A 26,077-nucleotide genomic window follows, 5' to 3' on the forward strand; every position below is an offset into this window, starting at 1 on the left:
TTGAACATTCCACATATTTAGAATATGGCCATAATTTCATGTCAATTGCTTCCCATTGCTAACGTGGGTATTACAGTAATGGAATTGAAGCTGCAACATTTTGCAAGAGGAGATATCTGAACAATCATGGTGCCCTGTAACTGCAGCATATGCATATATGGTCCCGAAATTAATTACTCTTCAGGTTTCGTCATATACGCCTTTCAAGAACATTTTCTTTCTCTAGTGGTTTCTTTATCTTTTGATAACTTCATAACTTGAGTTCCGATTTTGTGGTGCCTTTGTTCAGGAAAATGCTGTTCACAATGTATTTGAAGTCGTCACTCAGATCATTTGTATCACTCCTAGCCTACTCTTACTTCCTGACTTACTTCCTTTCCTCTATGCCTCACAGAAAAGCAATTGATGAAGGTTCTTCCTGTCAACCTTACTGTGTTTATCCTGTGGGAAGAATATCAACCAACTTCATGTAAGATAGATGCTATGCATGGTAGTGCTGATTGCAATAGCAACTGACCCAACTGCATAATGGAACCTGGAAGATTAAAGAACAGGAAGCCTTAAGCTTTTCATCACAAGCCCTGCCTTCCCTTTGTGTGTGTAATGGGTTTGAAGGACAAGTTCCCACAGTTTCAGTGAAGGGCTGGTTGTTTGTATGACTAGTTTTTGTAGCTCATTACCAGCAGTTATACCCTGTTTAGTTAGAGTAGACTACTGGGATAGTGGATTGCTCAAAAGGCAGTGACTTAGTCCTTCAGACAGATTTAGACTTCTGTAAAACAAGTGAGCTCAATTTAAAAGAAATTAAAAATGGTAGTGCAGCTGTGAGCAGATTCCACCCTTGTTGGTTGTTTTCAACAAATATAAACCAGTGTAATTTCCCAGTATTACTACATTAGAGAATGCATAATTCTGAGAGAAAGCAATTGCATATTACTGGGCTGTTACGGTCCTTCAGATGGTTTCTTGGCTGAATTATTTAAACTGCTAAAGAATTTAAATCTAATACAGCACAGTTCCATTTTTGGACTAGTTTGAGGCCTTTCTTTAAAAAGTAGGAGACAGTCTTCAGTATCTGTAGCAGTCTCTTCTAAACAGGTGAAATCCTAGGATGCCGGAGTGCGCTGTAAGAATGTTTTTTGGCTGATTAGCGTGGCATAAATACAAGTTCCTAATAAAGAACTATGAGCCAGGATGGTGTCAACCCAGTTACTGATAAAGACCTATGAGCCAAGAGATTTTAAAGAACAAGAACCTTAAAATGTAGTTTCTAAATTAGTGTTGAGTAAATTGACTTCATGCTCACTACCAATAGTGCTTTTTGGTTTGGGAAGTGGAGGCTGATAAACATTCTGAAGTTTTGAAATGTAAGATTAGGATGTCTTAGTGATATTGTCTGTAGGGCTTGCTGACTTAGCGTATGTAGGATTTTTTTTGGTGATTAAGAAATGGAGATGAAGCAAAGACTCTGTTTTTACAGATTTGGGAAATTCCATGGCTCAAATTGAACCTTGCTTCCTGGCTTCTCATTTGAAATAGCACTAGGAGAGTGCCTGTCACCTAGTTCTTTGAGAATGTATTTCCCTCAACTGTCTGTCCCTTGCTGCTCAAGTTTCATTTCTGGTGAAATTAATTTGTTCTAGACAAGCTTGTTTCTCGTGTTAGACTTCTGGCTGTTGACACTTTCCTGAATGTAACTTGGTCTCTCAGTTGTAACAGAAAGTCTTTATTTCTTCCTGAATTAGTATCACCCGTCTGGGAGTATAATGCTGAGATCCTAACTTACTGATTTCTTACCATACCAAACAGGTATAGTAAGGAACAAATGGATGTATTCTTAGTTGAATATAGAAATGTTACCTGCTGTTAACCTGGTTTAACAATTAGAATTGTAATTACTAAAGAATTGTCAGTAGCTTTCAGCTTAAGATAGAACCTTTAGACCTAAATTTGCAGATCTTTTATCTTCTAAAGATAATTTACTGGTAAGTAATTTTAAATAACAATCTTTCCATGAATAATTTTTTATGAATAAGAGTCTCTCTAATAGTTATTTCTGAAACAGAAGTGCATGATTCCCATCAAAAGCAAGGTAATGTATGTGCTAAATCTTGACAGGAAATTTTGATAACAGATAAATAATGTCATGTCTGCATCAAAAGCTAACTGTACTGCTTAGTAGGTGACTTTCCTAAGTATGTTTGGGGTAAGTAGTGTCATCTTTAACTCTTCAGTTGTTTTCTTTAACATCTGTCTAGCTTCTGTTGCAGGTGGTGGACATGGACCTATCTTCTAATGATGTCAGCATCCATTAGTACACACATCCTGCTAAAAATAAATTTAAGAATCAAAATCTTGTATTGTCTGTTGTTTTTGAAAACTTGAAGAGGAGGAATTCTGTAACTACTCATACCAAACCTCTGCTATTTTCATCTATATTCTCACAAACGTTGCTGAGTTTATGCCTGAGATGGATCAGTATTTATTCAGTGTCATTCCTTTTTCTTGAAGACTAAAATTTTCACATGGTTGTTCCTAAAACTCTCACATTCTTTCAGTGAAATAATTCAGAATTCCCAGTGCAGAAGTTTGGGAGTTGCTTGCATTGAAGCTGCTATTTCCAAAAGGAGAAAGCTGTGAAAACAAGACTTTTTCAGACTTCTTTTTAAATTACACTGTTGGGTTTACATGATCAGGAATGAGAAGTGATGAATGTAGGACTTGTCCTTCACAAGCACAATAAAAAAACTTCCACTTTATTATAAAGTAACAGAGAAGCTGTGCTTTATAATTGCACTTAGGCCCCTTTAGAATCCCCCTCAAATTTACAATCGTGCTAAGGAGTATTTTCTGTTCACTTTTGGTAGTTTTAAAGTAGTGTAAATATTTAAGGTTCAGTGTACTGTGGCTCCAGCTAGGATTTCTAGCTAGATTGGATTCTGTCTATTAGAGGAAATGGAAACTTGCAGAAATATTTTGTGGAACACTTTTTTTCTGAAGCCTTGGAGGACTGATACCATTCCTATTTTCTATTACTATGGTTGACTTTTCCCCTCTTTGCTTCTGTGTTGTATCTCCCTGCCTTGTCTCCTAGTTTTTCAGCAGAAATATTGGTTGGTCTCTTGGTCTCACTGACGGATAAAAAGAGATATTTGTGTTATACAGGAACAAGGACTTGGGTGTACATAAATTGATACCCAGATGGTTTATGTCCTTTTGATAAGACTGTCCTGTTATTCTAGAATTAATATGGCCTTAAAAATGACATGAACAAGAGAAGAACTTGATTTACTGTTCTCTCATGTTTCTTTGCTTTTTGCCTCTCCCTGCCCCAGACTCATGGATTATAAAGTAAATAGTCTCTTACTAAATTTCAAATAAAGGGTTTGATAGTTGGAAATCTTACATGACTCATGAACGGTAGGTGTGAGTAGGGGATCACAAGACACCCTCTCACCTTTATTTTGACCTTTTGGAAAGATGTAGTATTGCTACACTTAGCATGTAGTGGACATACAGTTTCTTGCACACTCTCATCACCTTACCACTTTAAATTTGGGAATATCTTGTCACTAGGTCCAAAATTTTATGAAGGAAGTGCTACTTTGGGAAGCCTGCTCTGATTTAGCAGCTTATATTTAGTTAAAGGACTTAATGTTGCTGTCTTGCATTTCTGGTTTTCTACAGCTCTAGAAGCAGTATTCATATTCTTATGCTCACACATCTGGTTTTAATTGTGGTTTCTTAGCATGTTGAGAGAATATTTTATGTTCAATGCACTTTTATTTCATGACTGAGCTTTTATGGCTCCATATAGCTTGACTTGTCTTCCTAAAGGTTTTAATTTTGTCTTGGGATTTTACAGATAAACAGCAAGCAGTTAGCCTTGACTTTAGCTCTGGATTTGAAAGACTTTTTTTTTCTCCTGCTCAGTTCACACTTAATGGTTTCAAATGCAGACAGAAATGTTAAGCAAACAGTTTAGGGGTAGCAGTGGTATAACAGGCCTCTTATCCTTAAGTTTTGTTTTGCAATACCAGACTGGATTGGTACTATTGTCTACTGTTGCCCTTCACCATGGCCTTCATGTTATCACAGACTGTAGTGCTTTTCTTGCTGGTTTTTTTTTTCTTTATACCCCCTTACTCTTCTCTAGTATGTTTGTATGTCAGGTTTTTTTGTTCAGTGACAGATTACTTAGGGTAATATATTCCATTATGCTTTGTACTTTTCAAGTCCAGCTAATTGGGATTAATTTTTTCATAACCTTGAATCTGAGCATCTAAATTATTTTACTGAGCTTTGGTTGAAGATTGATTTGTAGGATGAGCCCTACACTGCCTTTTGTTACGGGGTGGAGTTTGCAGCACTGTAGGTGATCTACAACTCCGTAAATGTGGCAACAGTGCAGTAACTCAGTCTGGAATTGGAGCTGAGCAGGTAACAGTGCAATGATTACAGAAATGGTAGCTGGGAGGTATCAGGAAGTGGTCAGGAAGGTTCATCCAAACTCCCTAGGACTGTTTTGCTTATTTGAAATCTGATACATGCTTGATAACAGAAATAGTGGTACCTAATAGTGGTACAAACAGACCCTGTCGTGTGATCTCTTGACATGATGAGTGATTGTATTCATTTTTTTTTTTCAAGATTGCAGCTTCAGAAACTGAAGCTGACTTAGCATTGCTTGCAGTTCAGGGAATCTATGACTTTTACTGAAAGGTGTCTTTTGAGTCAAGGCAGATATTGTTAGGCTGAGGGGAATATGACTGGATGTCTGTTTTTATTATAAAGGGGGGAGAGCCTTCACCAAAATTACTTTCTTTCTCTAGTGTCCCAGTTTCAAGTAACTTGCGCTGTTTTTCAGAGAAACATATGTAGCTCTTGACCATCAGGAAGGAACTGTAGGCTAAAGATCTTTAATGCATATATTGTTTATGTTCTAGCTCTCCCCATCATGCCATGTACAAAATGGAATGTGATTCAGGAACAGACCACTGTGTTTAGGTATTTGTGTAGATTGGTTGAAATCCCTTGCTTATAGGTTGGCTATTTGAATGGCCATTTGAGAGGCTTTGTGTAGTGTAAATGGTTTGAGTTGCACAGTGCAAGTCCTTTAGTGAATATTGGCACTGGGGTTGTGTTTCTTTAAAAAACAAAACTAAATTTCGGTAAGATCGGTAGTTTGGATTACCTACCCAAAGGTGACTGGGGAGAATTAAGTGACCACTGAAATAGAAGTTAGAAGTTAAGTTGAGGGGATGTTTAAAATAAGACATAGGTTGCATCCCTTATCTGCAGTAGAAGTAGGCTTGCTAAGTGTTCTTACAGGTTGCTGACCTATCTTTTAGATGTGGTTGCTTAGTTTCCATAAGCACTTTTTTCAGTGACAGGAGATAAAAGTTTTAGAGTTTCAGAGAAGTAATTTGCAAGACTAGAGTGGAGAAACAGCAGCCCTTAATGACAAACACAAAAAAGCAAAGTCAAATGGTCAGTGCATTTTGTTCCCCTGTGTTGTGCCTGTTCTATGAGAATAATGCTTATTTGACCCATTTTTATAACAAATTTATAACTTCTCTGTACTTGAGCAATAAATATACCTCTTTCATATAGTGACTTATTGACTGCAGCCTCAGATACCATAGTATAGAGTTACTCAGTTTGTACCTAAAAGAATATTAGACTTCACAGCTCACTGTTGACATTCAGAGCGGCAGAAACACTTGAAGGCTTCCACCTTTTAAATTGACTTATCAGATATGTGAATATAAATCCTGGCTTTTCCAACAGATTGAACAGGTTGTAGTTTGTACTTTGCTCATCCTTGTAAAATAAAGATAAACTTTTGCTTCAATTCATCACATTTTATAGCATTGTTTGTCATTCAAGATACTTTTGTTTTGAAACAAGGTAATAAAAATGTTACAGATTTTATATTTTTTTTTCCATTTCACCCTTATTGTTTGTGAAGGGTGAACTTTTTTTAGCTTTCACTCTGCAACCTACCCATTAGTTTTTATTTGAAAGGGGGGAAAAAAAGGTATATATGTATGAGATACCACAAGATACCAGGTACTTAATACCCTTGAGGTGCATTTTGAATTCCTCATTATAAAAACATTGGGAGAAGATACTGGTCTTGACTAGCTAGGACTTGCTGTTGTTTGTGTGACTTTTAGCCAGAATGTTCCTGGCTATTGCCAGCCAAAAACTTCATACTGTTAATCAAAATGAATGGATCTATCTGTGTCATCCTCAGAAGAACAAGTTTTGCAGGTATGTAAAACCTTGTGCAAACATCTGAGATGATGGGAAATTATAAAGGGAATAATCAGTGCTCTAACTTGAACTGAAGTTTTTTGAAGGACAGCTGTAGATTGGCAAGTGACTTTTCTGTAGTGCATTCTGCAGTAGATACTTCCTTTGCTTTGATCAGGAGTTTGCTGGAATAAAAAGAAAACCTGGATATAAGAAATTGATGTAGGAAATACTGATACTGTAGTGCCTGTTTACATCAGTAATAGCAGTGAGATTTTTCAAATTCAAACTGCCTTTTCTGCAATCCCTAATTTCCAACAGTAATATTGTTACTGTTTAAGTTTTTTTTTTAAATCTGATGTTTGCGTCGGTAGACAATAAATTTAAAGATTTTTCTTTTTTATCTGTATTTTCAATACAAAGCAGAACTGCAAACCCTGCTTGTATCTCTCCTACAGTTAGAAACTTGCTTTTGAAATTATTTGTTGAGCTCTAAATAGGAACATAAGACCACACTGAGTGACAGGTAGTCATTCTAGGCAGACTGGACATCGGTCTTTCTCTCTGGGAGTTACTAAAGAAACATTGTAATCTAGTTCAAAAAACCCTTGATGTTATGTGTGGAAAGGGAGAGGGAAGGATGTTGGAAAACTCTGTTCCAGAATTTGAGATTACTTGTATAAAAAAACTGAATGAAAATAGGTTGCTTTAGTTAGTGTCTTCTGGTTGTTTCATTTAATAGGAAAATAAGCCAGTGTGTATTTGAAGATAGTTGTAGTTGACTCAAAAGCTGTGCTCCTTAAGAGTTCTCTTTAAATAGTGTCCAAATTAAAGCCTCTGTTGTTAGGCTGATACTCAAAAGTTGTTTTAAAATTTCTACAGTTTTAAATTGTATTTATTTTAATGTTTCTGCTGTCACTAAGATCTAGAAACTTTATTATAAATAAGGTTTTTTTTTGTCTAACGAGCTTCTGTATTAAAAGGAAGCACCATGCTTGAGTTACACTTTACTATGACCTATAACAATCATTACATTTTTTTGCTCCATTTCTGATAATGGTTTGCCTGGTTGATTGGAAGGGCTGATGAGAACTGCTTTTAGAAATCTCTGGTAGAAGAAAGAAGAGAAATGGCTAGAACATCAGCTTGCTTTTTCTCTCAGCCTCTCTGAAACAACACAAAACAGATTTTATTCTATTGCAGGCTTCTGATGTTTTCACTCAAAACTACTCCAGTGCTTACAGAAAAAGCCAATTGTGTAAAATCTGATGTAGAACATAGTGGCACTCATGCTGTTGTGGACAGCTGATACTTTTTTGGAGAATTTGAATGTACACAGCAAGGAAGCGGTCTTCAGGTGGACAGCAAGTAGCTGTGAGTTGGCATGTGTGCATCCAGTTACTGTAGATCTTGGGCAGAGTGCTCACATTTACCCCTGTTCTCACTTCTGCATAAGAAAATAATTCATCATCTTATGTAGTGGTCTGAGGTGGCAAATATTTTCAGAGCCTGTTAATGTATCACCTTTTGTTATGTTGTGTTTTAACGTCAGCATAGGGGAAAGTAAGAAATGTTGATTTCCACAAACTAATTAGTAAGTATAGGTGCCATTTTTATGACAAAAACCTGTTTGCATTTAAAAAAAAAAACATTATGAGTGAAATATTCCTCTTTTGGAGTTGACATTTTGTAGTGTGTAAGAACAGTGCACTTTCAGTGTGGGGATTTTTTTTGTTTGGTTGTTTTTGGGTGGGGTTTTTTTGTTTTTTATCTTTTTTTTTTTCTTTAAACCCAGAGCTTTAATTGAAATTTGTCTACTATTAAGCCCATCACTCATGGGCAAAATATCATGGGAAGTAAGAAGAACATTCAAGAATACATGTGAATATTGCATGACAGATCAGAATAATTTTTAGTTTTAATAATTTTGTTGTAAGAATTGGTCTCATGAATAGAAATGAAAGAGTTCATAGTCAAACTGCTTTAATCAGAAACGAAAGCTATTCTGTTTTCCTAGTTTGAATTCATTATGATCTTCTGTAATGGTCCTACTAAACTAGCCACAGGGTTTATTGTGACTGTTGCAGACAACTTCCATCTCTTCAGCTATGGCTAATTGCAGAGGGCAGAAATACTCTTCAGTAGGACTCAGTGAAGCTGAATTTTACAAATCAAAACCAGCAAAGCACCACAGTTGCACTAATGTCTTAGTTAAACCTGGGGAATTTACTTCAAAATATCCAGACTTTTACAATAAAATCAGCTAATCCTCATTCCTAAAAAGCTTAGAGAACAGTAGGCCACTTCATGGTGCAGTAGGTCAAGAGCACCAGCTGAGAAAAGATGAAAACTGTTAAGGAACATAGTTCTTAGCTGGACTGTGCTGAAAAACCCAGTTCTTAAAAACTCTCTATCTTTCTCTTAAAGCTTATTGATGAAATACAGAACATTGAGTAATGTTCCCTTTCAGCTAGTAGCAACTGCAATTAGTTAATACTGGCCTGATTCTGAAAATTAATCTCCAAGATTAATGATAGCCTTTTTTCCTAGAGAATCTAGTCTGGAAGGCTTGCCTCCATGCTGAAACACATGATGAGGTGTGAATCAAAAGAGGGTGGAATGGGAGGAGGAGAACTGGACTTTCACATGATGGTACAGCTACTTGCAGAAGTATTTATTCTTGTATTGATTGGAAACTGAGATTTTATGATCATGTAGACACATGCCCACTGGTTTTTTTTGTGGTTGGGTTGGGTTTTTTTTGTTTTGGGTGGGTGGGGTTTTTTGTGTGGTTTTTTGTTTTTGTGGGGGTTTTTCTCCTTTTTTTTTTTGCTGGCACCCTATTTCAAAATGTGTTAAGAAGCTGGGTTATTTTCTTCATACCTGGATTTCTTTCATTGATTGGGGTATCGCACATGTGTCTTCAGAGTGGGGTGAACGGCTTGGAAAGTGTGAGTTGAGGTTGAGGACAATGTTGAAACACCAGCTCTCTGACTGTTCTTTGAAGTTGAGTCAGTAGTATTCTGGGGGGTGTGATGTTAGAGTAGTTGAATGCTGTTTTAGCAGCAGTGAGGGAACAATGTATCTCACAGCTGTAGTGCTTGCTGAGAATTTGTTTCTTAGCCAGGAAGAAATGGAAGTCAAAGGAGTGCTCACCACCACCTGATAAGTGTATACCATGGTCCTTACACTTGCCTTAAAACTTTATTTTAAACCAAAGGAATAGCCAGAGTACATTTACTTTTGCATTTGACTGAAGCAGATGTGAAGTTTTTCAGTTCTTCCAAAAGTAAAAAAAAATACTGTATTGGTCTAGCTTGGAGTTGGTAAAGTTTTTCCACTGCCAAAGTTTGGAGTGCTGTGGAGTAAAATTGATGGAAATAAGGAGAAGCAGAATGTAGAGAAACAACACAGGATGATGTATAAATCCTGTAAATGAACTCCTGTGTTGTCTTGGAATTTCATTTTATTTATATAGTTTGAAGATGTATCTCTGACATAAAAAATGCATGAAGTTGACTTTACTAGAGAGGGCAAAACATTTTTCTAATATTTCTCAGTTATTGCTGGCAGTGATTGGCAGAAGAGGAGGGAGTGAATTGCTGTTACATAGGGCTTACAGGTATTGTCCGATTTCCTGGGAGGCTTGACTGTTGCAGTTACATTGCCAGTCATATCAGTTCTTTCCTTTGGCCGGGAAGCAATCCTAATTATTTAGCTCTTGCAAGTTTGATAAAATTACTTCCGTGAATATGTAAAGAGAAGAGAGGCCCAGAGAAATGCTTCAGTAGCTCTTCTCCCCTCAGTCCATGCTAGTCAGCCTATGGAGCATGGAACCAGCCATAACTTCCACTGCTCTTTGCCACAACAATAGTTAGGTGACGTAGAAGACATCAAAGAATAGTGGGGTGGAAAGGGGAGAGTTGGAGGGTGCACACTGGCTGGGAGCTACTGTGGGATAGAGAATTGGACTAACTGGGATGGAGATGGGACATTTGGCTGTTTGTTTAGAGGAACCAGGTCACATCATAGTTCACTGAATGGTCTTTTACCGCTGTGCTGCCCCATCTTGAATAAATGGTACTGCTGTGGGTGTAAAATTGTTGTCTGTAATGATAGCATTGAAACTGTTTCTTTGAAAGTAAGGAATCTAAGGAGACAGTGTTTGAGGTATTCTCTCCAATACCACTAGCTGTTTTATTTTCTTGCCTGATTCACTATTAAATTCTTCAGTTTTTTCACAAAAACATCTTTGTTTAATTTTCTTCATCTGTGAAACTGACATCACAGCAGGTTCTTACATTCTGACTGGGTTTGTAATTTAGAAATATATTATGAATTTGAATTGATTATAAAACCCCTCAACCTTATGCACACTAGTATGATATCCCTATTATCTAATAGAGTACATCCCTCCATCACAAATAGAAGAAAAATCTGATGTTACAACTTTTTGAGATTGAAGATGATGTTCAGAATTTGGAATGAGATGGTATATATTTCAATGGAAACATTTGAAACATTTTGTTAGTGTCAAAAAGGAATTTTGATTACTTCTTTTTCTGCACTTCTGTGCTACCAAACTGAAAAGGATACACCTTAAGTCAGTGCAATGAGAATGGTATTTTTGAGGGGCATAGGTAGGAGAGGAATGTATTACCAAGTTTTAGGCAGAGACAAGTATGTTACATTTTGGTTAATGGGGGAAATAAGGACTCTGATGAGATAAAGTGCTGTTAAGAACATTATCTGGCCCAAATAATCTCTCCCTGAATCAGGCTTATTTCTCAACGCAAGAGATGCACTCTCCCTCTGTAGTTGAGTTTGTTTTCCATAGTATACACATAATTTTTAAATGGGGGTGAGAGAGGAAGCTGAGAAGTAGGAGAAATGCCACAAGCTTTCTAAAATAATTGTAGGCATTACTGTAGCTATGCACCAGAGGGCTGGGATATTAATCAGTATTTTGTGATTTAGCACAAATCCTGAAGTATTTAAAACTATTCTGTGCATCTCTTGATTTAAGTATAGGCTGGTGTTAACAAATGGATAGAAATCACTGTAAAATTAAGCTTTAGATCTTCCCAGAATTTAGACATTTCCCTCTGTATTTTGGTGGGATTTTTTTCATTCCTCCCCATGCATCCAGACCAGATTTTTTATGTTACCCTGTAAATGTGTGGAGAATTGGCTTTGTAGTCAGAACATGCTACAGTTTTAAAGCTTGGCTGGAAGCAGAATTTGGGGTAGAAAATGTGTAGTGGCTGCTTAGTTACTTATGACATTGAAAGACAGTTTTGAAAAACAGAATTGAAAGTTGGAGATAAGCATTGAGTTCTGAGTTCTGCCCTTCAAAAGACCTTTATTTTAAGGTCAGTTCTGAAAATAGAACTTTAACAACATGTCAAAAATAGCAATAAAATAATGTGAAGTGGGCTGGAGAATCAAGATTTACATCTGACTGTGGTCCTACAGGTTAAGTAGATGCTTATTGGGCTCTATTTCCTCAAGTGTTAGGTTCTCATGACCACTTTCCATTCCTAATTATGTATTTCTTCCTTTGTTTCTCTTCAGTCAGTATCAAAGGTTCATTTTACTCCAGCCCAAATACTTCATTGGACAGCAAAGGAAGTAGAGGGACGTCATTGTTTGTTGTTACCACAGTTATTTATGCCTTTAAACAGTTCTCACATTTTATGTGGAACACTGAGCTCCTTATAACTTCCTTAAAGACAAGCCTCAGAACTGTCATGTTCTTAGTAAATGTGAGCCCTTTGATCCTGAAGAAGGTAGAAGGCAGGAGACAGCAGACGGTGTAACTCCCCCGAGTGTTACACTTGGCAATGTTTCAAACACAGAGTTTTGATGTAATTTATTTCTAGGTTGCTAGTAGCTACCAGAGTAGGAGGAATGATTCTGCAAAGGCAGTAGATATGAAATCAGTCATTTTCTGCATCACATCCCTATTTGCTATATATAATGACCCATTGCTTTATTTCTTTTTTTGTGCACTATCATTTATTCTGCATTCTCCTCAAACCATGGTCACTAAGAGACCACTGAGAGCATTGCATTCATAGAGAATCTCCTTTTTCTTTGCATCCCTCCACCTTGTCTTTGCTGTCCTACACATCCAGACTCAACAGTGAAAGCTGGTGCTTTTCATTGCCCAAGATTTCAGAGAATCAAGGTGAAGCCCAGCTTACATTCTAGATATGTTCTAGAAACATGAAATTTTCCATCTTAAGTTACCTGTTTTCTAATGCAGGTAATTGACATCCTTCAGCTGTAGTGAACCATGGGCAAAAGGTGGTAGCTCAAAAGGCCAGCATATTCGATAGCTAAATTTGGCAAGCTGTGCCATCATCAACTTTATTTTGGAGTATTTGTCATCCAGAGGAAATCAGGGGTTTTTTTAAATTGATACTCAGCACGTAGCTTCCAGACATACCTGTTTAGTCTTACTCATCTATGATTCCATAATAACCAGTGTGAGAGATGCTGGACGAGTGCCAGTAGATCATGGTTTCCTCTTTCCTCATTTTCCTCATTTTCTTTCTTCTGCTGACACAACTTCTGTGGTGGTGATTTTTGTTGCTGCTGTTGTTTTTTAAAATGGTGGGACATCAAACAGTCTTTAGTTTTAGAGTATTTAAATCTAGGAGCTGTACCACTGTAATTAGCATTGTATACACTGACTGTTTAAACAAAACAATTTAGCATGTCATCTTGAAAGCCAGACATTTCTTGTATTTGCTGTCACAGGTCCTGTAGGGAATAGAGTGCCATTTCCAGTAGAGAAACACATCATTTGGCATAGGATGATGTTAGATGCAACCTCTATAGAGAGAATTCAATTCTGTCTGTGTGTATACCTGTCGTTTGCTCTCTTGTGATAACACAACTACTGTGCTTAGTTCATCTGAAGATGAAGGAATGGAAAGTCCCTATTTATAACCTTACCTGTGGAAGAAATCAAACATTCTTGCTCAGTCAATGTTACCTCAAAGACTTTTATCCTCAGGCTGAAAGATTGTGGAATAAAGTAGTGATGCAGGTGCACACCCAAAGCAGAAGGTACAGTCACTACATACAGGTTTGGTTTTGAGAACCTGCCTGAGCTTTTTCAGACAACACCTTCTTCTTAAGAACCAGCAATTCCTGCTTTTCTGGATTTCTTCTTGTACGATAGTGCTGTCTTAGAACACAGCAGCAAGAAATTTAACATGACTAGGCTATGCTTCAGACAGTAGTCTTTAAAACACTGCTCCTTTGGTTTCCTGGCTAGCTTCTCACCTGTAATTTATATGGCTTGTTAATGCATTCCCTTGCTGCAGTGCATGTAGATTGAAGTCATCCAAATGTCATTGAAAATTTAATGTGCAGTCTTCTACAGCTGCTTTGTACCCATGCTCTCAGCATTTCTAGAAAGGAGCACCCTGAAACTTCTTTATCTTACGGCTGATTAGTGTCTTCTGCCTTATGCAAAGAGAGGAATCCAGGCCAGTTTTCTGGAAGACCAAGATCTTCCTTTTTTCCCAGTCCACACTCCAGTAGAGTTGTTATGCTTTGTGCTTAGTCCTTGAGTCCTAGAAGGATGCTGCTTTATTATTTGGCTAATCAGTGTTACTAATATTGGATCATGCAACTGCTTTTAAACCAGTTGAAAATTATTGTGTTGATCCATATGTAAACCACAAAAATATTACTAGCAATTTTTTTTTTTTTTCAAATCTAACAGTTTAAGATAGAGAAGATTCCTGTCACTGCTGACTAGGAACATCTCACTTACTCCGTTAATGTCCTCTGCGCTCTGTGTGTGCGTGTACAACTCAGCAAATATTCTATCCCCAAACTGTTGAAGCCATGTTGAATAGTAGCTGCTGTACTCAGTGGAAAATTAATGTTCTTCTCATGCAGCATGATCAGAAAAAGTACATGCTCAATGGCAGCTGTAGGTTTCAACCTTGTGTTTCTGTGAAATAGTAAGCAATAATTCTTAGGCTTCTGAGAGTAAATCCATACATGGGCTGTAGAATAATCTTAGTCACTTCAGCTTCAGGTTTGGATTTGCCTGAAAGTATTCATTGTCTTCTGGAGTCTGAATAGCTATCATCCAGTTAGGTATATAACTAAAAGAGCAAGAGAGTTTACAGAAGCTACTCTTAAAAATACCAGGAGTAATAAAGACTGATGTTCGTAATGTAGGTTTTACAATCTTCAGTTACAAAATGGTGAGCACAAACTCCAGATTTGCATATTTCAAAGTAATTCATAAAGGCTTACCATTTAAATATCTATTTTCTAATTTAAGAACTCATTATTGTATTCTATGATTCAAAATCTAGAGCATATTCTCCATGTGAGCTAGTGCCCGAGTTTCAGTAGGAGATTGCTAGAAAATACTGAATTTCATTAGAGCTCCAGTAAAAACAAAGCTACTCATGAAAAACATGCACACAGACAAACTGTTGTGAGGGTCAGTAGGCAGTGGGAGTTAGTGCTGCAGGGGGAGGAAGGGATACTCTGCAATTCTGAGAATGCTGTGGGGTCCAGAGTCTCCCTGAAATAATTTCCTCAGGAGACATGTTCTTCATGTCCCTCAAAATGTTTAATGGCAGACAGGCTTTTTCTTATGCTGCTGCATACAGATGTACTTGTTAAAGCATGTTGCTCCTTTTTTCATGGCACACGAGTGATTGAAAATGGGTTTTTCTTCCAACATTGGGGTACCTAGTCTGCTTTTATGTAATATCACACAGCTTTTGCCATGCTGCACAATGAACTTCCTCCTCCAAATTTCAGTTCATTTGGAAACATAATGAAATATGCCCTACACAGTTGCAGCTTTCCACCTACGCATGAATGACTGTGAGGAGGGTTTTTTTGCTGGTTTTATTTGGTCCTGTGGTCTTGACTCTTCTTGATAACGTAGCTGTGAGCAAGTCACTTTCCCTCAACAGCGGCAAAAACATGATTTTGTTCTTTTTAGCTGTGAAAGTGGACGACAGATTTGTCCTCTCTGCACCATCAGCAGGTACTTGCCCTGTCAGTAGGGGCTCCTCTTGCTATGCTATTGCACCATCAAAGACCTGCTAGAGACGGCTGAGAGTCACTGAGGGACTCATTTGGGCTGTTGAGCCCTCCAGCTTGTGGTGCCTGGCTAGCTTTGGTTTGAGGGGTGTCAACAGAGAAGCTACCTTTTACTTTGCAAGGGAAGCCCTTTAAAAAAAAAAATCTAAAAATTTGGAATGCATGGTGAGTTGTATGGTTACTCTTTAAGATGGTATCTTAAGTTTGGGTGCGAGTCTTTGTATTTTATTGTAAGTCATGGCCAAATCATAAGTAATTTACCATGTGTACCTTGGATTTAGTGCTGTTCGTTGTCACATTTCCTGCCCTACATGGGGAAATGTTGCTGCTTTGCATGACATTGCACTGCAGAGTGACGGAAAGGTGGCACACTCAGGTCTGTTACTCAATCCATCTACCTCATGGCAGGCTGGAAACATATGCCCAGAGGGCATTTGTGTAGTTCTTCATAAACAGACACTCTAGCCTGCCACAGATCATGCCCAGCACACCAGAAATCTTAAAACAGGTCCTGGCGGGCGGGTTTTGCTGTGCCAGCTAGTCAGTCCAGTTCTTGCCTGAGCATGAGCTGCAGGTTCAGACCTGCTGGAAGCATGAGTCTATGGAGAGACCAGCCTTAAAGGTTTATTGAGCAAGTAGGGATAGACAATTAATAAAAAAGTTCTTAAATTGCTATACTAGCCCTGTGTACTGGATTTGTATTCAATTCAGTTTGCCACCATGGTAAACCCTTTTCTGCAGCAAGAGTGCTGTTTCCATTGCTACTTCAGGTCTTGTTTTCTGAGGGAATTGGAAGCAGCTCACCAGTGATATGAGATTGACATCATTACTTTGCAATTTGGACATCAAATCTGCTAAAACCCTGCTTTTCTAAAACATTGTAAGGAAAACCAACTTTTTAAATGAGAAGTTGTACAGGTTCTTATTTTAGGCTGTACAAATGGAAGTAGAGGCTGAGGTTTTCTCTAGAACTCTTGGTACAAATTTAAAGCAGTATCAAGTTTGTGAGAGTGGATTTAGTGTGAATAAGAGAGAAGATTGGACTGTCTGTCATACAGGAAACCCAGGGTAATGAACTTGGTGAAAATATACCCAAGTGACTTGCATTCTGACATTCAAGAAGCACATGGTAAAAAAAGGGAATTTAAGTGATTTACTACTTTGAATAATTCTATTTCTTTTGACACTGTGTAAACATGAAGAATGAAGGAATTTTTTGCATTATTTGCTTTTTCCCCCCAGTAACAAGTCAACTGAATTACTCATGATTTTGTTTGTAAATATCTTAGTAGTAAATTACTGTAACAACATTTAACTTACTGTGTTTGCCTCATGACCTGATCTTCCAAGGTCATTTCATCCACAATTGGATAGGAATATAGACATACAAAATGGAAAACCCCACAGATACTCCTAGAGCTCTATATAAATCAGGATAATGATTTTAAAGATCATTTTAGTAAAGTATAGATGACTTGAATGCATGAAAGATGCTTTTAAAAGCTAAGACATTTTAGATTGAAATGATGTCACAGCACCAAGCCTAATGAGTACAAGATGTGTTTGGACAATACTCTCAGGACATGGTGTGACTCTTGGGGTGGCCCTATGCAGGGGCAGGAGTTGGACTCAGTGATCCCTGTGGGTCCTTTCCAACTCAGCATTTTCTGTAATTCCGTGATTGCTAACTCCTGATACAGGTTTTATCAGTAGATCACAGAAAGATGTGCATTAGTAGGGTTATTGCAATCTGTAGGGTTTTGGGAGCAAAATAGTTCATAATGGGAAAGAAAAGTTGAGAAAAACACTACAAATGTCTTCCGTGTTCTTTTTAATGTTGTTTACTTGTTCTATGTTCTGCTTTCTCTCTAGACCTTTTTTTTCCTCTGGTTGCTCATAATTTCTTCCCTGACAACCTCTTTTAACACCTTTCTTACTATAAAATAAAACCAGGTATTTGAGCAATTTGGAATTGGGTAAATAATGTAAAAAACATGTGGGCGTGCCAAATTTGCTGCCTGAAATTGGTTGATTGATAAGGGACTTTTTCATTATGAATTTTTCTTGGAATTGTTCAGTGCTCTCTGTTAGTACCACTTTGTTAAGGCAAGTTTTTCTAGTCACACTGTTTTAATACTAAAGCTTGAGAGTAAGCACTTTTTTTAAAAGCACTTTTCTCTATAATTCTTTAAATTATAGAATTTGTATCTATGCACATTTTTCGAAAATTTAGATTATGATTCTCTCTTGTTGGTCATGGGAGAGGTGCAGTTGTTTGCTTGCTTCATGCATAGTAGAGTTTTCACTGGAGGTATTCCCACAGGGCATATGAGGGGCAAGTGAATTAGAGTATCTACTGCTGCTGTATAGTTCTCCTTTCCAACTTTACCTTTCTTATGTTCCCATCCCTGTTCCTGAACACTGCATTTGAAGTATCTATTTCACACAAAATGAGAGAAAAACACAAAAATCACTATGTAGCGTATCAACAGTTTGTCTTACAGAATTATTATCGTTAGTCATGTAAACTATAGTTTCAATTCTCAGTTGACACTGAGCATATTCAGCTATCATTAAGCAAATCAGGCTTGTGAATACTTATCTTTGAGCTGTAACTTAATGCTCCTCTTGAGAATCCGTGTATCTAAAATGGGTGGTTCAACCTACTTAATGAAACTGTGAGAATGAGTTGACAAGTGTAATGTGAAACTGTCTAGCTGATAAAATTCATTAGCGTGTACACATATTGGATGGCCCACAGCATTTCTTGACCTCTTTTGAGAACTATTCTTTAAAAAATCTTCAAAAACCACATTCTCTTCAAGTGAGACTGTTCTGAAATTGTAAGGTGGCTGTCTTTCGCAGCTTTCTTTGGGCTGGATAGGAATAATTAATGAACTTGGAAAAGACAGACATGAATCATTAAAAAAAAGAGTAGTTGGAAGAGTTTCTTCAAAATGTCCAAGATGAGCTTTGTGCAGATAGACCCTACACTGATAGATGATTTAAATGAACAAGGTCACCAGTGTGTGCTCACCTGGAGCAGAAATTTGGGGTCCTGTATCTGCATTGCCTTTATTTATTTCACCCTGAATAAAGCTAATACAGGTCACTAGAATGCTTTGAATAAAACAGTTCTCATTTTCTTTCTTTCTTAACCCACAGGTTAGCACGGAGTGGTTCTATACTGCGTTTGCAATATATATGTTACCTTGGTTTAAGATCTCTGCTGCTTGGATTAGACTGCCACTAGTGCTTAGCCTTGTTACAATAAAACTAGGTTTTATGTTCTACATTATGTACATCTGTCTTTGACAAAGGAAGAAGATCTGGGAAAGTTGTAACCTGGCTAGCAATAGATAAATCCCTACCTAGTGACCTGCAGTGTTAACTTTCATTCTCAGAGTCACTTTCATCTTTAAAATAAGTACATGTAATCTTGGCTTTACAGCAGTTTCATACTTTAAAATGTCCATTTGTGTCTGCTAAATAATGCTTTTTGCAGTCCACATTTTTGTTCAACACTTAATTAGGTTGAGAAAGATGAGTTGCACATGCGAAATCTGAAGTTGGATCGGAGACTGTTGTAATGACTACAGGCAAGGGATGCATGAAATGAGGAATGCATGTCTGACACACAATTTTTACAGTTCATCTGTTAAGTACAGTAAATATTTGAGCCTGAAGACTTTACACAACTGTTTGTAAATGCATTGTTAAAAGCATGCTTTTCTAATAGACCATCCAAATTTTTCAGTAGTTTTACATTCTTCTAAAATTAAACACTGATTCCCTTTAATTTGGATTTCCTGTAGATCATTTGTGAGTAGGTGAAACTTCAAGAAGCTATCTATAAGATTCTAGCCATTAAAATTTTTTTATTTTCTTATTTTCAAAACTGTTCTGCTTTATCCTTTGTGTGTCTGTATGGAGTAGCAACTTCAGTATGTGAGCAAAATTGCTCAGAATTGTTCTGAAGTACTTGATTACTTATCATCAAAAGTTCTCCAAAGCTTCGTTCTGTCAGCCAGTATTTGAAACTTAAGAATTCAGTATAATTTAAGCATCTCTTGGAAGTGTATAGCTTTGAGTTTATTACAATGGCTAAATAAATGCTGTATCAGATAATGAAACACAAGGAGACCAAGCTTAACCTCAGGCAGGCATCTTTTATTTCAGCTACTGCTCATATCTGCCATCCTGGAATGCTTTAAATTAAATCATATTCCCATAGAGATTGTCTAATTAAATCAATGTCTGTATATAGTAATTTATTTTATAAATTACTCTTCATCACCCCTGACCTTTTATGATTATGGGGAGATAAATATAAGTCAGCCTAGTAATATCCCTGCTAATTAAGCTCACTTGTAGAATTGTCAGGATTGGAAGAGACCTTCAAGACCATCCAGCCCAACCGTCCACCCAACCACTACCACTGTAACCCCTAAACCACATCACCCACTATCAGATCCAGGTGCCTCTTGAATGCTTCCAGGGATGGAGACTCCACCACCTCCCTGAAGGCTTGCAAGTCCTGTTTTCTTTTCTTCTACTTTTCCAAACACTGAGCAACTTTTTGGCAACACAGTCTTCAACAGAAAGGCTAAGGACAAGTTTATAATAAAAAAATCTTTAAAAATTACCTTTGAGATTAAGTAATTTATGTTCTTTCTCAAATTATTATGAAATGGGGAAATCCTTTTTTCTAAGGGGACATGCATTTTGATGTACTAATGAAAATGAGCCTCAATTTAATGAAATTACAAGCCTTTGGAAAAATCTTACTTTTAATATGCTCATCAGCGATTACTTAAAACATTGCTAACTTCTGTGAAAATCTCTGTTAGAGTTTTCCAGCTTTTGCTAAAGTAGACTTCTGCAATTGCAACCATGTACAGTTGTTCTCTAGGCTGATCATGAGCTGCTTGGCCACTTGCTCTTTGTGATGTGAGAACAAATAACTTCTTCCATGGGTGGGTTGTCCATGGCTCCCATGAGTCTTAAGTAATGGGGAGATGGGAGTGATGGGTTTGAATGCAAAACTTGAACAAGTTTATATGGAACTTGCAGCAGAGGCTGTGGAGATTAAGAAGAGATCCAGGTCTAGACATTACAGTAAAGAATGGACTAGAAGATCACCTGGCTGAGAAGGGAGTGACCAGCCAGAAGGGTGTAATATCATGTGGGACTGAAATGAACTGGAATTCATTTGGACTAAGAGAATGGAAGCAAAAACTGGTATGAGGTAATAGATCTGATGAAGATATTATATAGGTGGAGAGTAGGAACAGGCCAAGTATAGGACTGGGGAGAAACAGGTGTAACCAGAACCAGAACTATAGACAGAATGATAAATGGAGACCAGGATTGGAGAGGGAGAAATTTAGATACAGAATCAGAAAAGCTAGAAATGGGAAGAGGCAGGCAAAAACAAGTATTTGTATTGTATCTGAATACAGCTGTGATAGGAGTGTGAGAGGCATTGAACATCCTTGCTGGACAAAAGTTGGTTCTAGGAGCAATGTTCCAGGAATGGAGATGGAGACCAGGAGTCAAGGCTGCAATGAATGAGATTTGAGATACTGCTTTAGGCTGGAAGGAGCTGGACAAAAATTGCATTTTCAAGAAATGGGAAGAATAATTTGTGTCCACTGTGAAGGACTTTGCATTTCTGATAATCACTCTTCAGATGGGAAATGTCCTGATAAAATGCTTTGTTCCTGTCTGCTACTATACCAGTGAGGAATTTGTGATTTGAAGGTCTGCAGTGTATTCCAGTCTGTACCACAGCATAACAGTTGATGGTAGACAAAGTCGCATAATCAGACTTTCCCCAGATGGTCACTAATTTAGTTTGTGGATTTCAAACTTCTGAGTTCATTGCTTCCTATTGCTTTGTTTGCAGACAAGCTGAGGAGTCTCTAATACTTTATTGACTTAATAACTTAATTTAGAAAATTTGCTTTGCAGTGTTAAGTTCTTGGAAACGGTAACTACCAAGAAAAATGGGATACCCAGAATTAGAGGATGCATTTCATTTTCATCTGTCAGCTCAAAGAAGGTCTCTGAAGAAAAAATTGTGTTTTGTAATGGAGAAGCTTGATATTAGAACACCTTTGAGAATATTAGTAAATCTATGCATAGAATAATGCATACAGTAAGTAATGCATGGGGCAGTGCATAGAACAAAAAGGAATAAACAAAGCAGTCACCAGGTAGTTGCTGATTGCTTCAGTGCTATTTACTTAGTTCAAAACGTGGCAAGACCAAATGCAAAACAGTTAGATATTAGCATATCTAAAAAGTTGAAGCTTTCTTCCAGAAATCTGTTTTCTAGGAAGTAGGTAATGTGCAATGGAAAGTTAGCCAAGTCTGTCCTTTCCTAAGCTTGTCATAACTGTCATTTGTTCTTCTACCTTGTGTGTGAAGCTTATGGATGTTGGTTCAGTATCTTAAAGTTATTTCAGGGTTTTTTTATCCTAAACTGGTAAATAAGTTGATCTTTTAATCATACTGCTGACAAATGTTAGCCACACCAAATTTTTAAAGGCAGCACCAAATTTAACCCGCTCATCTGTTTTCCAAGGTAATAGTGAGGCTTATCTGAGTCCTGTAAGTCTAGTTGTCAGTCTTCCTTGCAGAAAAATATCCAGACTGGGTGAGGCATGTGATTTTAGCAAGGTAGAGTCTATAAACAAATACTGTGATTCTGAACTTCAGGATCTAGATGTCAGGCTATCACATGACATTTGCTTTCATCTGGACCTTTGAAGATTTCTAGTAGTTTCTGCACTGTTGGACACAGTGCAGGAGAAGCCTTTTCTCTGTGATGCAGCTCTGACATCTGCACCTGAAACTGAAGGCTGGAATGGACCTAGAAAGTCAGAGATCTCAGTTTTAAATATTCTGTACATACAGGCCATGGATGCAAAAGCCTTTTAAGCCTTTTGGGTTTTGTTTTTCTGTATTGAAGTATTGATTTCTACTTTACCTTTCTGTAGCTAACAAGGATGCAGATTAAATACTGGTCTTTCCTGCAAACCTTTTATTCTTGCTTTGCTATACATTTTCTACCACAGTATTTTGGTGCATTCCATAGCCTCGGTGATCGGATGAAGGTTCAAAGTCATATCAATGTTATAAAGGGAAAGCATATCCATGAAATTTCAGGTTTTTTATCTGTCCCACCTTCCTATTGTAGAACATCTCTATAAAGATCTATTTTAGTTGGAAGGGAATATATTCTCTGCAGTGCACAGCCTGTTTGACCTGCCCACATTTTTATTATTTATGATTTCTGTAGTGTCTAATCAAAAATTATTTTGCTTTTTTGCCTGGTACTGATTTGATAGAGAATCACTATTAATCTAGGTGCTGAATCCATGTGTTGTTAGCATTGCTTTCACAATATATTCATCTACACTGTCAAATAATGGAAACCGTAGTAATTGGTGGCAGTCTAATGAGCAAAAGAAGTTCTAATTATCTCATAAACCTGCTTTTGACTGGAAATACAAAAAAATATTGCCTGAAAGTAGTGTTAGCTTAAGCCACTGGGGAAATTGAAGAGACTTTAATTCCATGCGTCAGGTTGCCAATATATCCCAAGAGTAAGGTTCTCCATAGGTAGGAAGAAATGCAAATTGAGCTCAGAGTAACAAAAGAAAGCAGCATACTTCCACCTCTCCTTGACTCTTAGAAGTAAGTAGCTCAAATCTTGCCTCATTTATACAAGGATAATTAGAAATTTACCTTAAAATCAGCATAGTGAAAATGAAATTGAAAGTCTCCATGAGGATTTCCACAGTTAAAAGTGTCAAAAATAGGATTAAGTTGTTACTTGGTTGTGTAATGTCCAGCATTTCTAATGGAGCAATGATATTAGAAATAACACCTAGATATCCCAATTCCCGCTCCTCTGCTTTCATTAAGTCACACTCTCAACATACACGCTGAGGAAAAAGGTTATAGGTACATGTGCATGCTATTATGATAAAACAGTAAAAATACAGTGAGCGCTGTTGATAATGAGTACTTAATACTTGTATTCCAGCAGTCCAGGACTACTTAGGTAATGCCAGGACTGAAATAACAGCCTCAAAAATACACAAGCAAACCCTTTCAGAAGAGACTAGTGGTTTTAAATAGAATCAAACTGTGAACAGCAGCTGCCTTGAAAATACCTCAAAACTGCTGAGTCACTGTGCTTGAAAATCAGCCCTCTTTTGAACTTGCTCACCAGTAATAAACACTGGACATCTCCAGTGATTTTTAGAATAGTTTCAAGAGTGTCATGGGAAATGGGGTGCTTTGGATAGGTGAATAATTTTTCTGCTTGTGGGGGAGGATTCCTGTGAACATCTAACCTGCAGTTTCAGATCTCGCATATGCTTTGGATTACCAAAATTGGATTAAAATTGCATTCTGTACCTTATACTGCATCAATAATATAATCAACTATAAAACCTTACTTTTTTTTAAATTTACTCTAGTTTGTCAGTAAAAACTTGGAGCAAATTTTCTCACAGTTTCCTATTTCTGAGAAGGCTTAAGGAAAAAATTGACTCCCAAGAGTGCATTATGCCAGAGATGTTGGTGAGAGGAAGATGACTGTTTTATGTGGGAGACAGAATTTATGAGGAACATTTTCTTTAGTGAGGAAAAGGAACCTACTGTTAGTAGTATTGATCAAGCTGATAGTCACTAGGCAACAAGTCCCAGGCAGAATTTATATGGAAAATGCTGGATGTCAGAAATGCAATGTTGTTATGGAAATGATTTATTATCAGCTAAAGGGAACTTTAAGGGAGTCAAGCAACTGACAATCTAATATAAGGCACATTTCAGGTTTTGGAGTAAAGTCTAGCAAGAATATAGCTGCTGAGTCTGTCACTAAGTGGCTGTGTGTTTGCCTAGCTTCAGGCTTCAAGCTTATGGTGGGATACTGATTTGTTGCTTTACATTTCTCATTGATAGAGAATAAACTTGGACAGGAATCAGATCTTTACAAGAATTAACTGCAGGAGGGATTTTACAGTTAGTATATTTTATGTTTTTTTAGGCCTTTTGAGTGTATTGATTCTGCTTACAGTTCTGCTCATCCTCTTCTCTACAGTAGTAAATCTTTCACAGTGGAGGCCAGATCTCCTGTCTTCCTCAATATCCTCATTGCCCAGTGATCAGTCTCCAGGCATCCTGCTTCTGAAAATAGGGATTCTGGTTGACTAATATTCTGTATAGCACCAAATTGGTTGTTTTTGTAAACAATGAAACCTGAAGCTGGTCTTTTCCTCTGGCATTAAAATCTATTCCCTAAAATAATAGTCAGGAGTCTCTGCAACTTGGGCTAAAATGCATAGTGAAAATGCCTGTGATTGGCCTTTTATGTGCTGGCAAAAGACTACAAGTCTTACACAGAGTCCGGTCAGTGAGGCCTCTGGATGCTGCTGTAAAATCAGATATGAAACAGTACAGTATTTGTGGCCTTTGGGCATTACTGTAAGGATACAGTGTCGGATACAGACCTTCATTTCCACAGCCATGTCCTGAAGTCACTTGCACCAAAGAGAACATTTTGGACAAGTGTGAGCACGTGATGGTTTTTGTAGGCCCAAGGGACTCACAGGTGTAAGACTTCTTTGGCCATCAGAATTCTAAAATGAATGCTGCTTTTACCCCATGTACTGTTACCAAGTGTTTACAGTTCCACTGACTGGGTATCTCTAGTATTTTCACTGTGTTTAGTATCTCATAAGAATCTGCATATAATATTTGATTTTGAAATATAAATTATACTGAGGAATTGATGGTCCTAATTCAGGGACACTTTTTTCTTTCTTCTATGTAAAGATTTGATAATTTTTTTTTTAGCTACCCATTACCTTCTCATTAAGAATTTAAGGTATCCCATGGTTCTCTTACTGCCCTTGGTAAGAAGGTCATGCTGCTGCCTTAGTACTTGCAAACTTTTTTAAAGTGTGTGTTGGACCTTGTCCAATAATCTTGATCATGTCCCAATTATCTAATGTTTTTTACTATATTTTTCTACTGTATTGGGTTCTACTACCAAAAGGTCTTTTCATTGTTCTTCCTTATTACTCCATGTTATTAACAGTATAGTAACGTGGTTGAAAATTATGTTTAGAGCTCATACATAAACATCATGATTGTTACCTTTTATAGACACAAAGTGCTTTGCACAGTGTTTTCATACTTGCTGGAACAAATATAAAAGTGTTTATATTTGTCACTGTTGCAGGATGATGTAGAATTTTCCCCCACTGTTATTTAAAAGTTGTTATAATCATGAGATCTTGGTTATCCATGGGCCAATTTTCCAAGCTGTAGATTACCTGTGTGTTGTTACTTCCAGCCATTCCCAGGCTGCAGCAAAACCTGCAGCCACACTAGAAAGCATCTACATTTGATGTGTTGTGAATTGTGGTATTTTTGCATGAAGCACTGCTTTGCCTGCTAGTGCTTAGTTTCTTCTGCTTTCCACAGTTTCCAAGTATTTGAAATTTAAATATTCCTGTGAATTATACCATAATCTTATTATATTTTGAAATAACTGTTTTCATTTTATAAAAGCTGGTATTCTTCTCCATTATGTCTTGTGTTCTTAATAGGTGACCACTAACTATATTCTAGTACACTGATTTACAGTGTTAAACTTTATTCAGATAATGTTGTTTCAAGTGAAAAGTGCCTCATAATCATTAAA

General features: G+C 37.2%; 1 protein-coding gene across 2 annotated transcripts in view; it reads left to right on the forward strand.

Annotated features, from left to right (window-relative positions):
* RPRD1A (regulation of nuclear pre-mRNA domain containing 1A) overlaps positions 1–26,077 on the forward strand; it is a 44,143-nt gene that overhangs the window by 12,800 nt on the left and 5,266 nt on the right. Inside the window, exon 7 of one of the 2 annotated variants that reach the window (XM_039550180.1) lies at positions 2,271–5,854. The exons of the other annotated variant lie outside the window; for it this stretch is intronic. Coding sequence (XP_039406114.1) covers positions 2,271–2,315 — 45 coding nt within the window. The 3' untranslated portion in view covers positions 2,316–5,854. Of the gene's footprint in view, positions 1–2,270; positions 5,855–26,077 lie in introns of those variants that run through there. 2 annotated transcript variants of the gene reach the window in all.

Source organism: Corvus cornix, chromosome 2, assembly GCF_000738735.6.
Source record: "Corvus cornix cornix isolate S_Up_H32 chromosome 2, ASM73873v5, whole genome shotgun sequence".
NCBI classification, from domain to species: domain Eukaryota; kingdom Metazoa; phylum Chordata; class Aves; order Passeriformes; family Corvidae; genus Corvus; species Corvus cornix.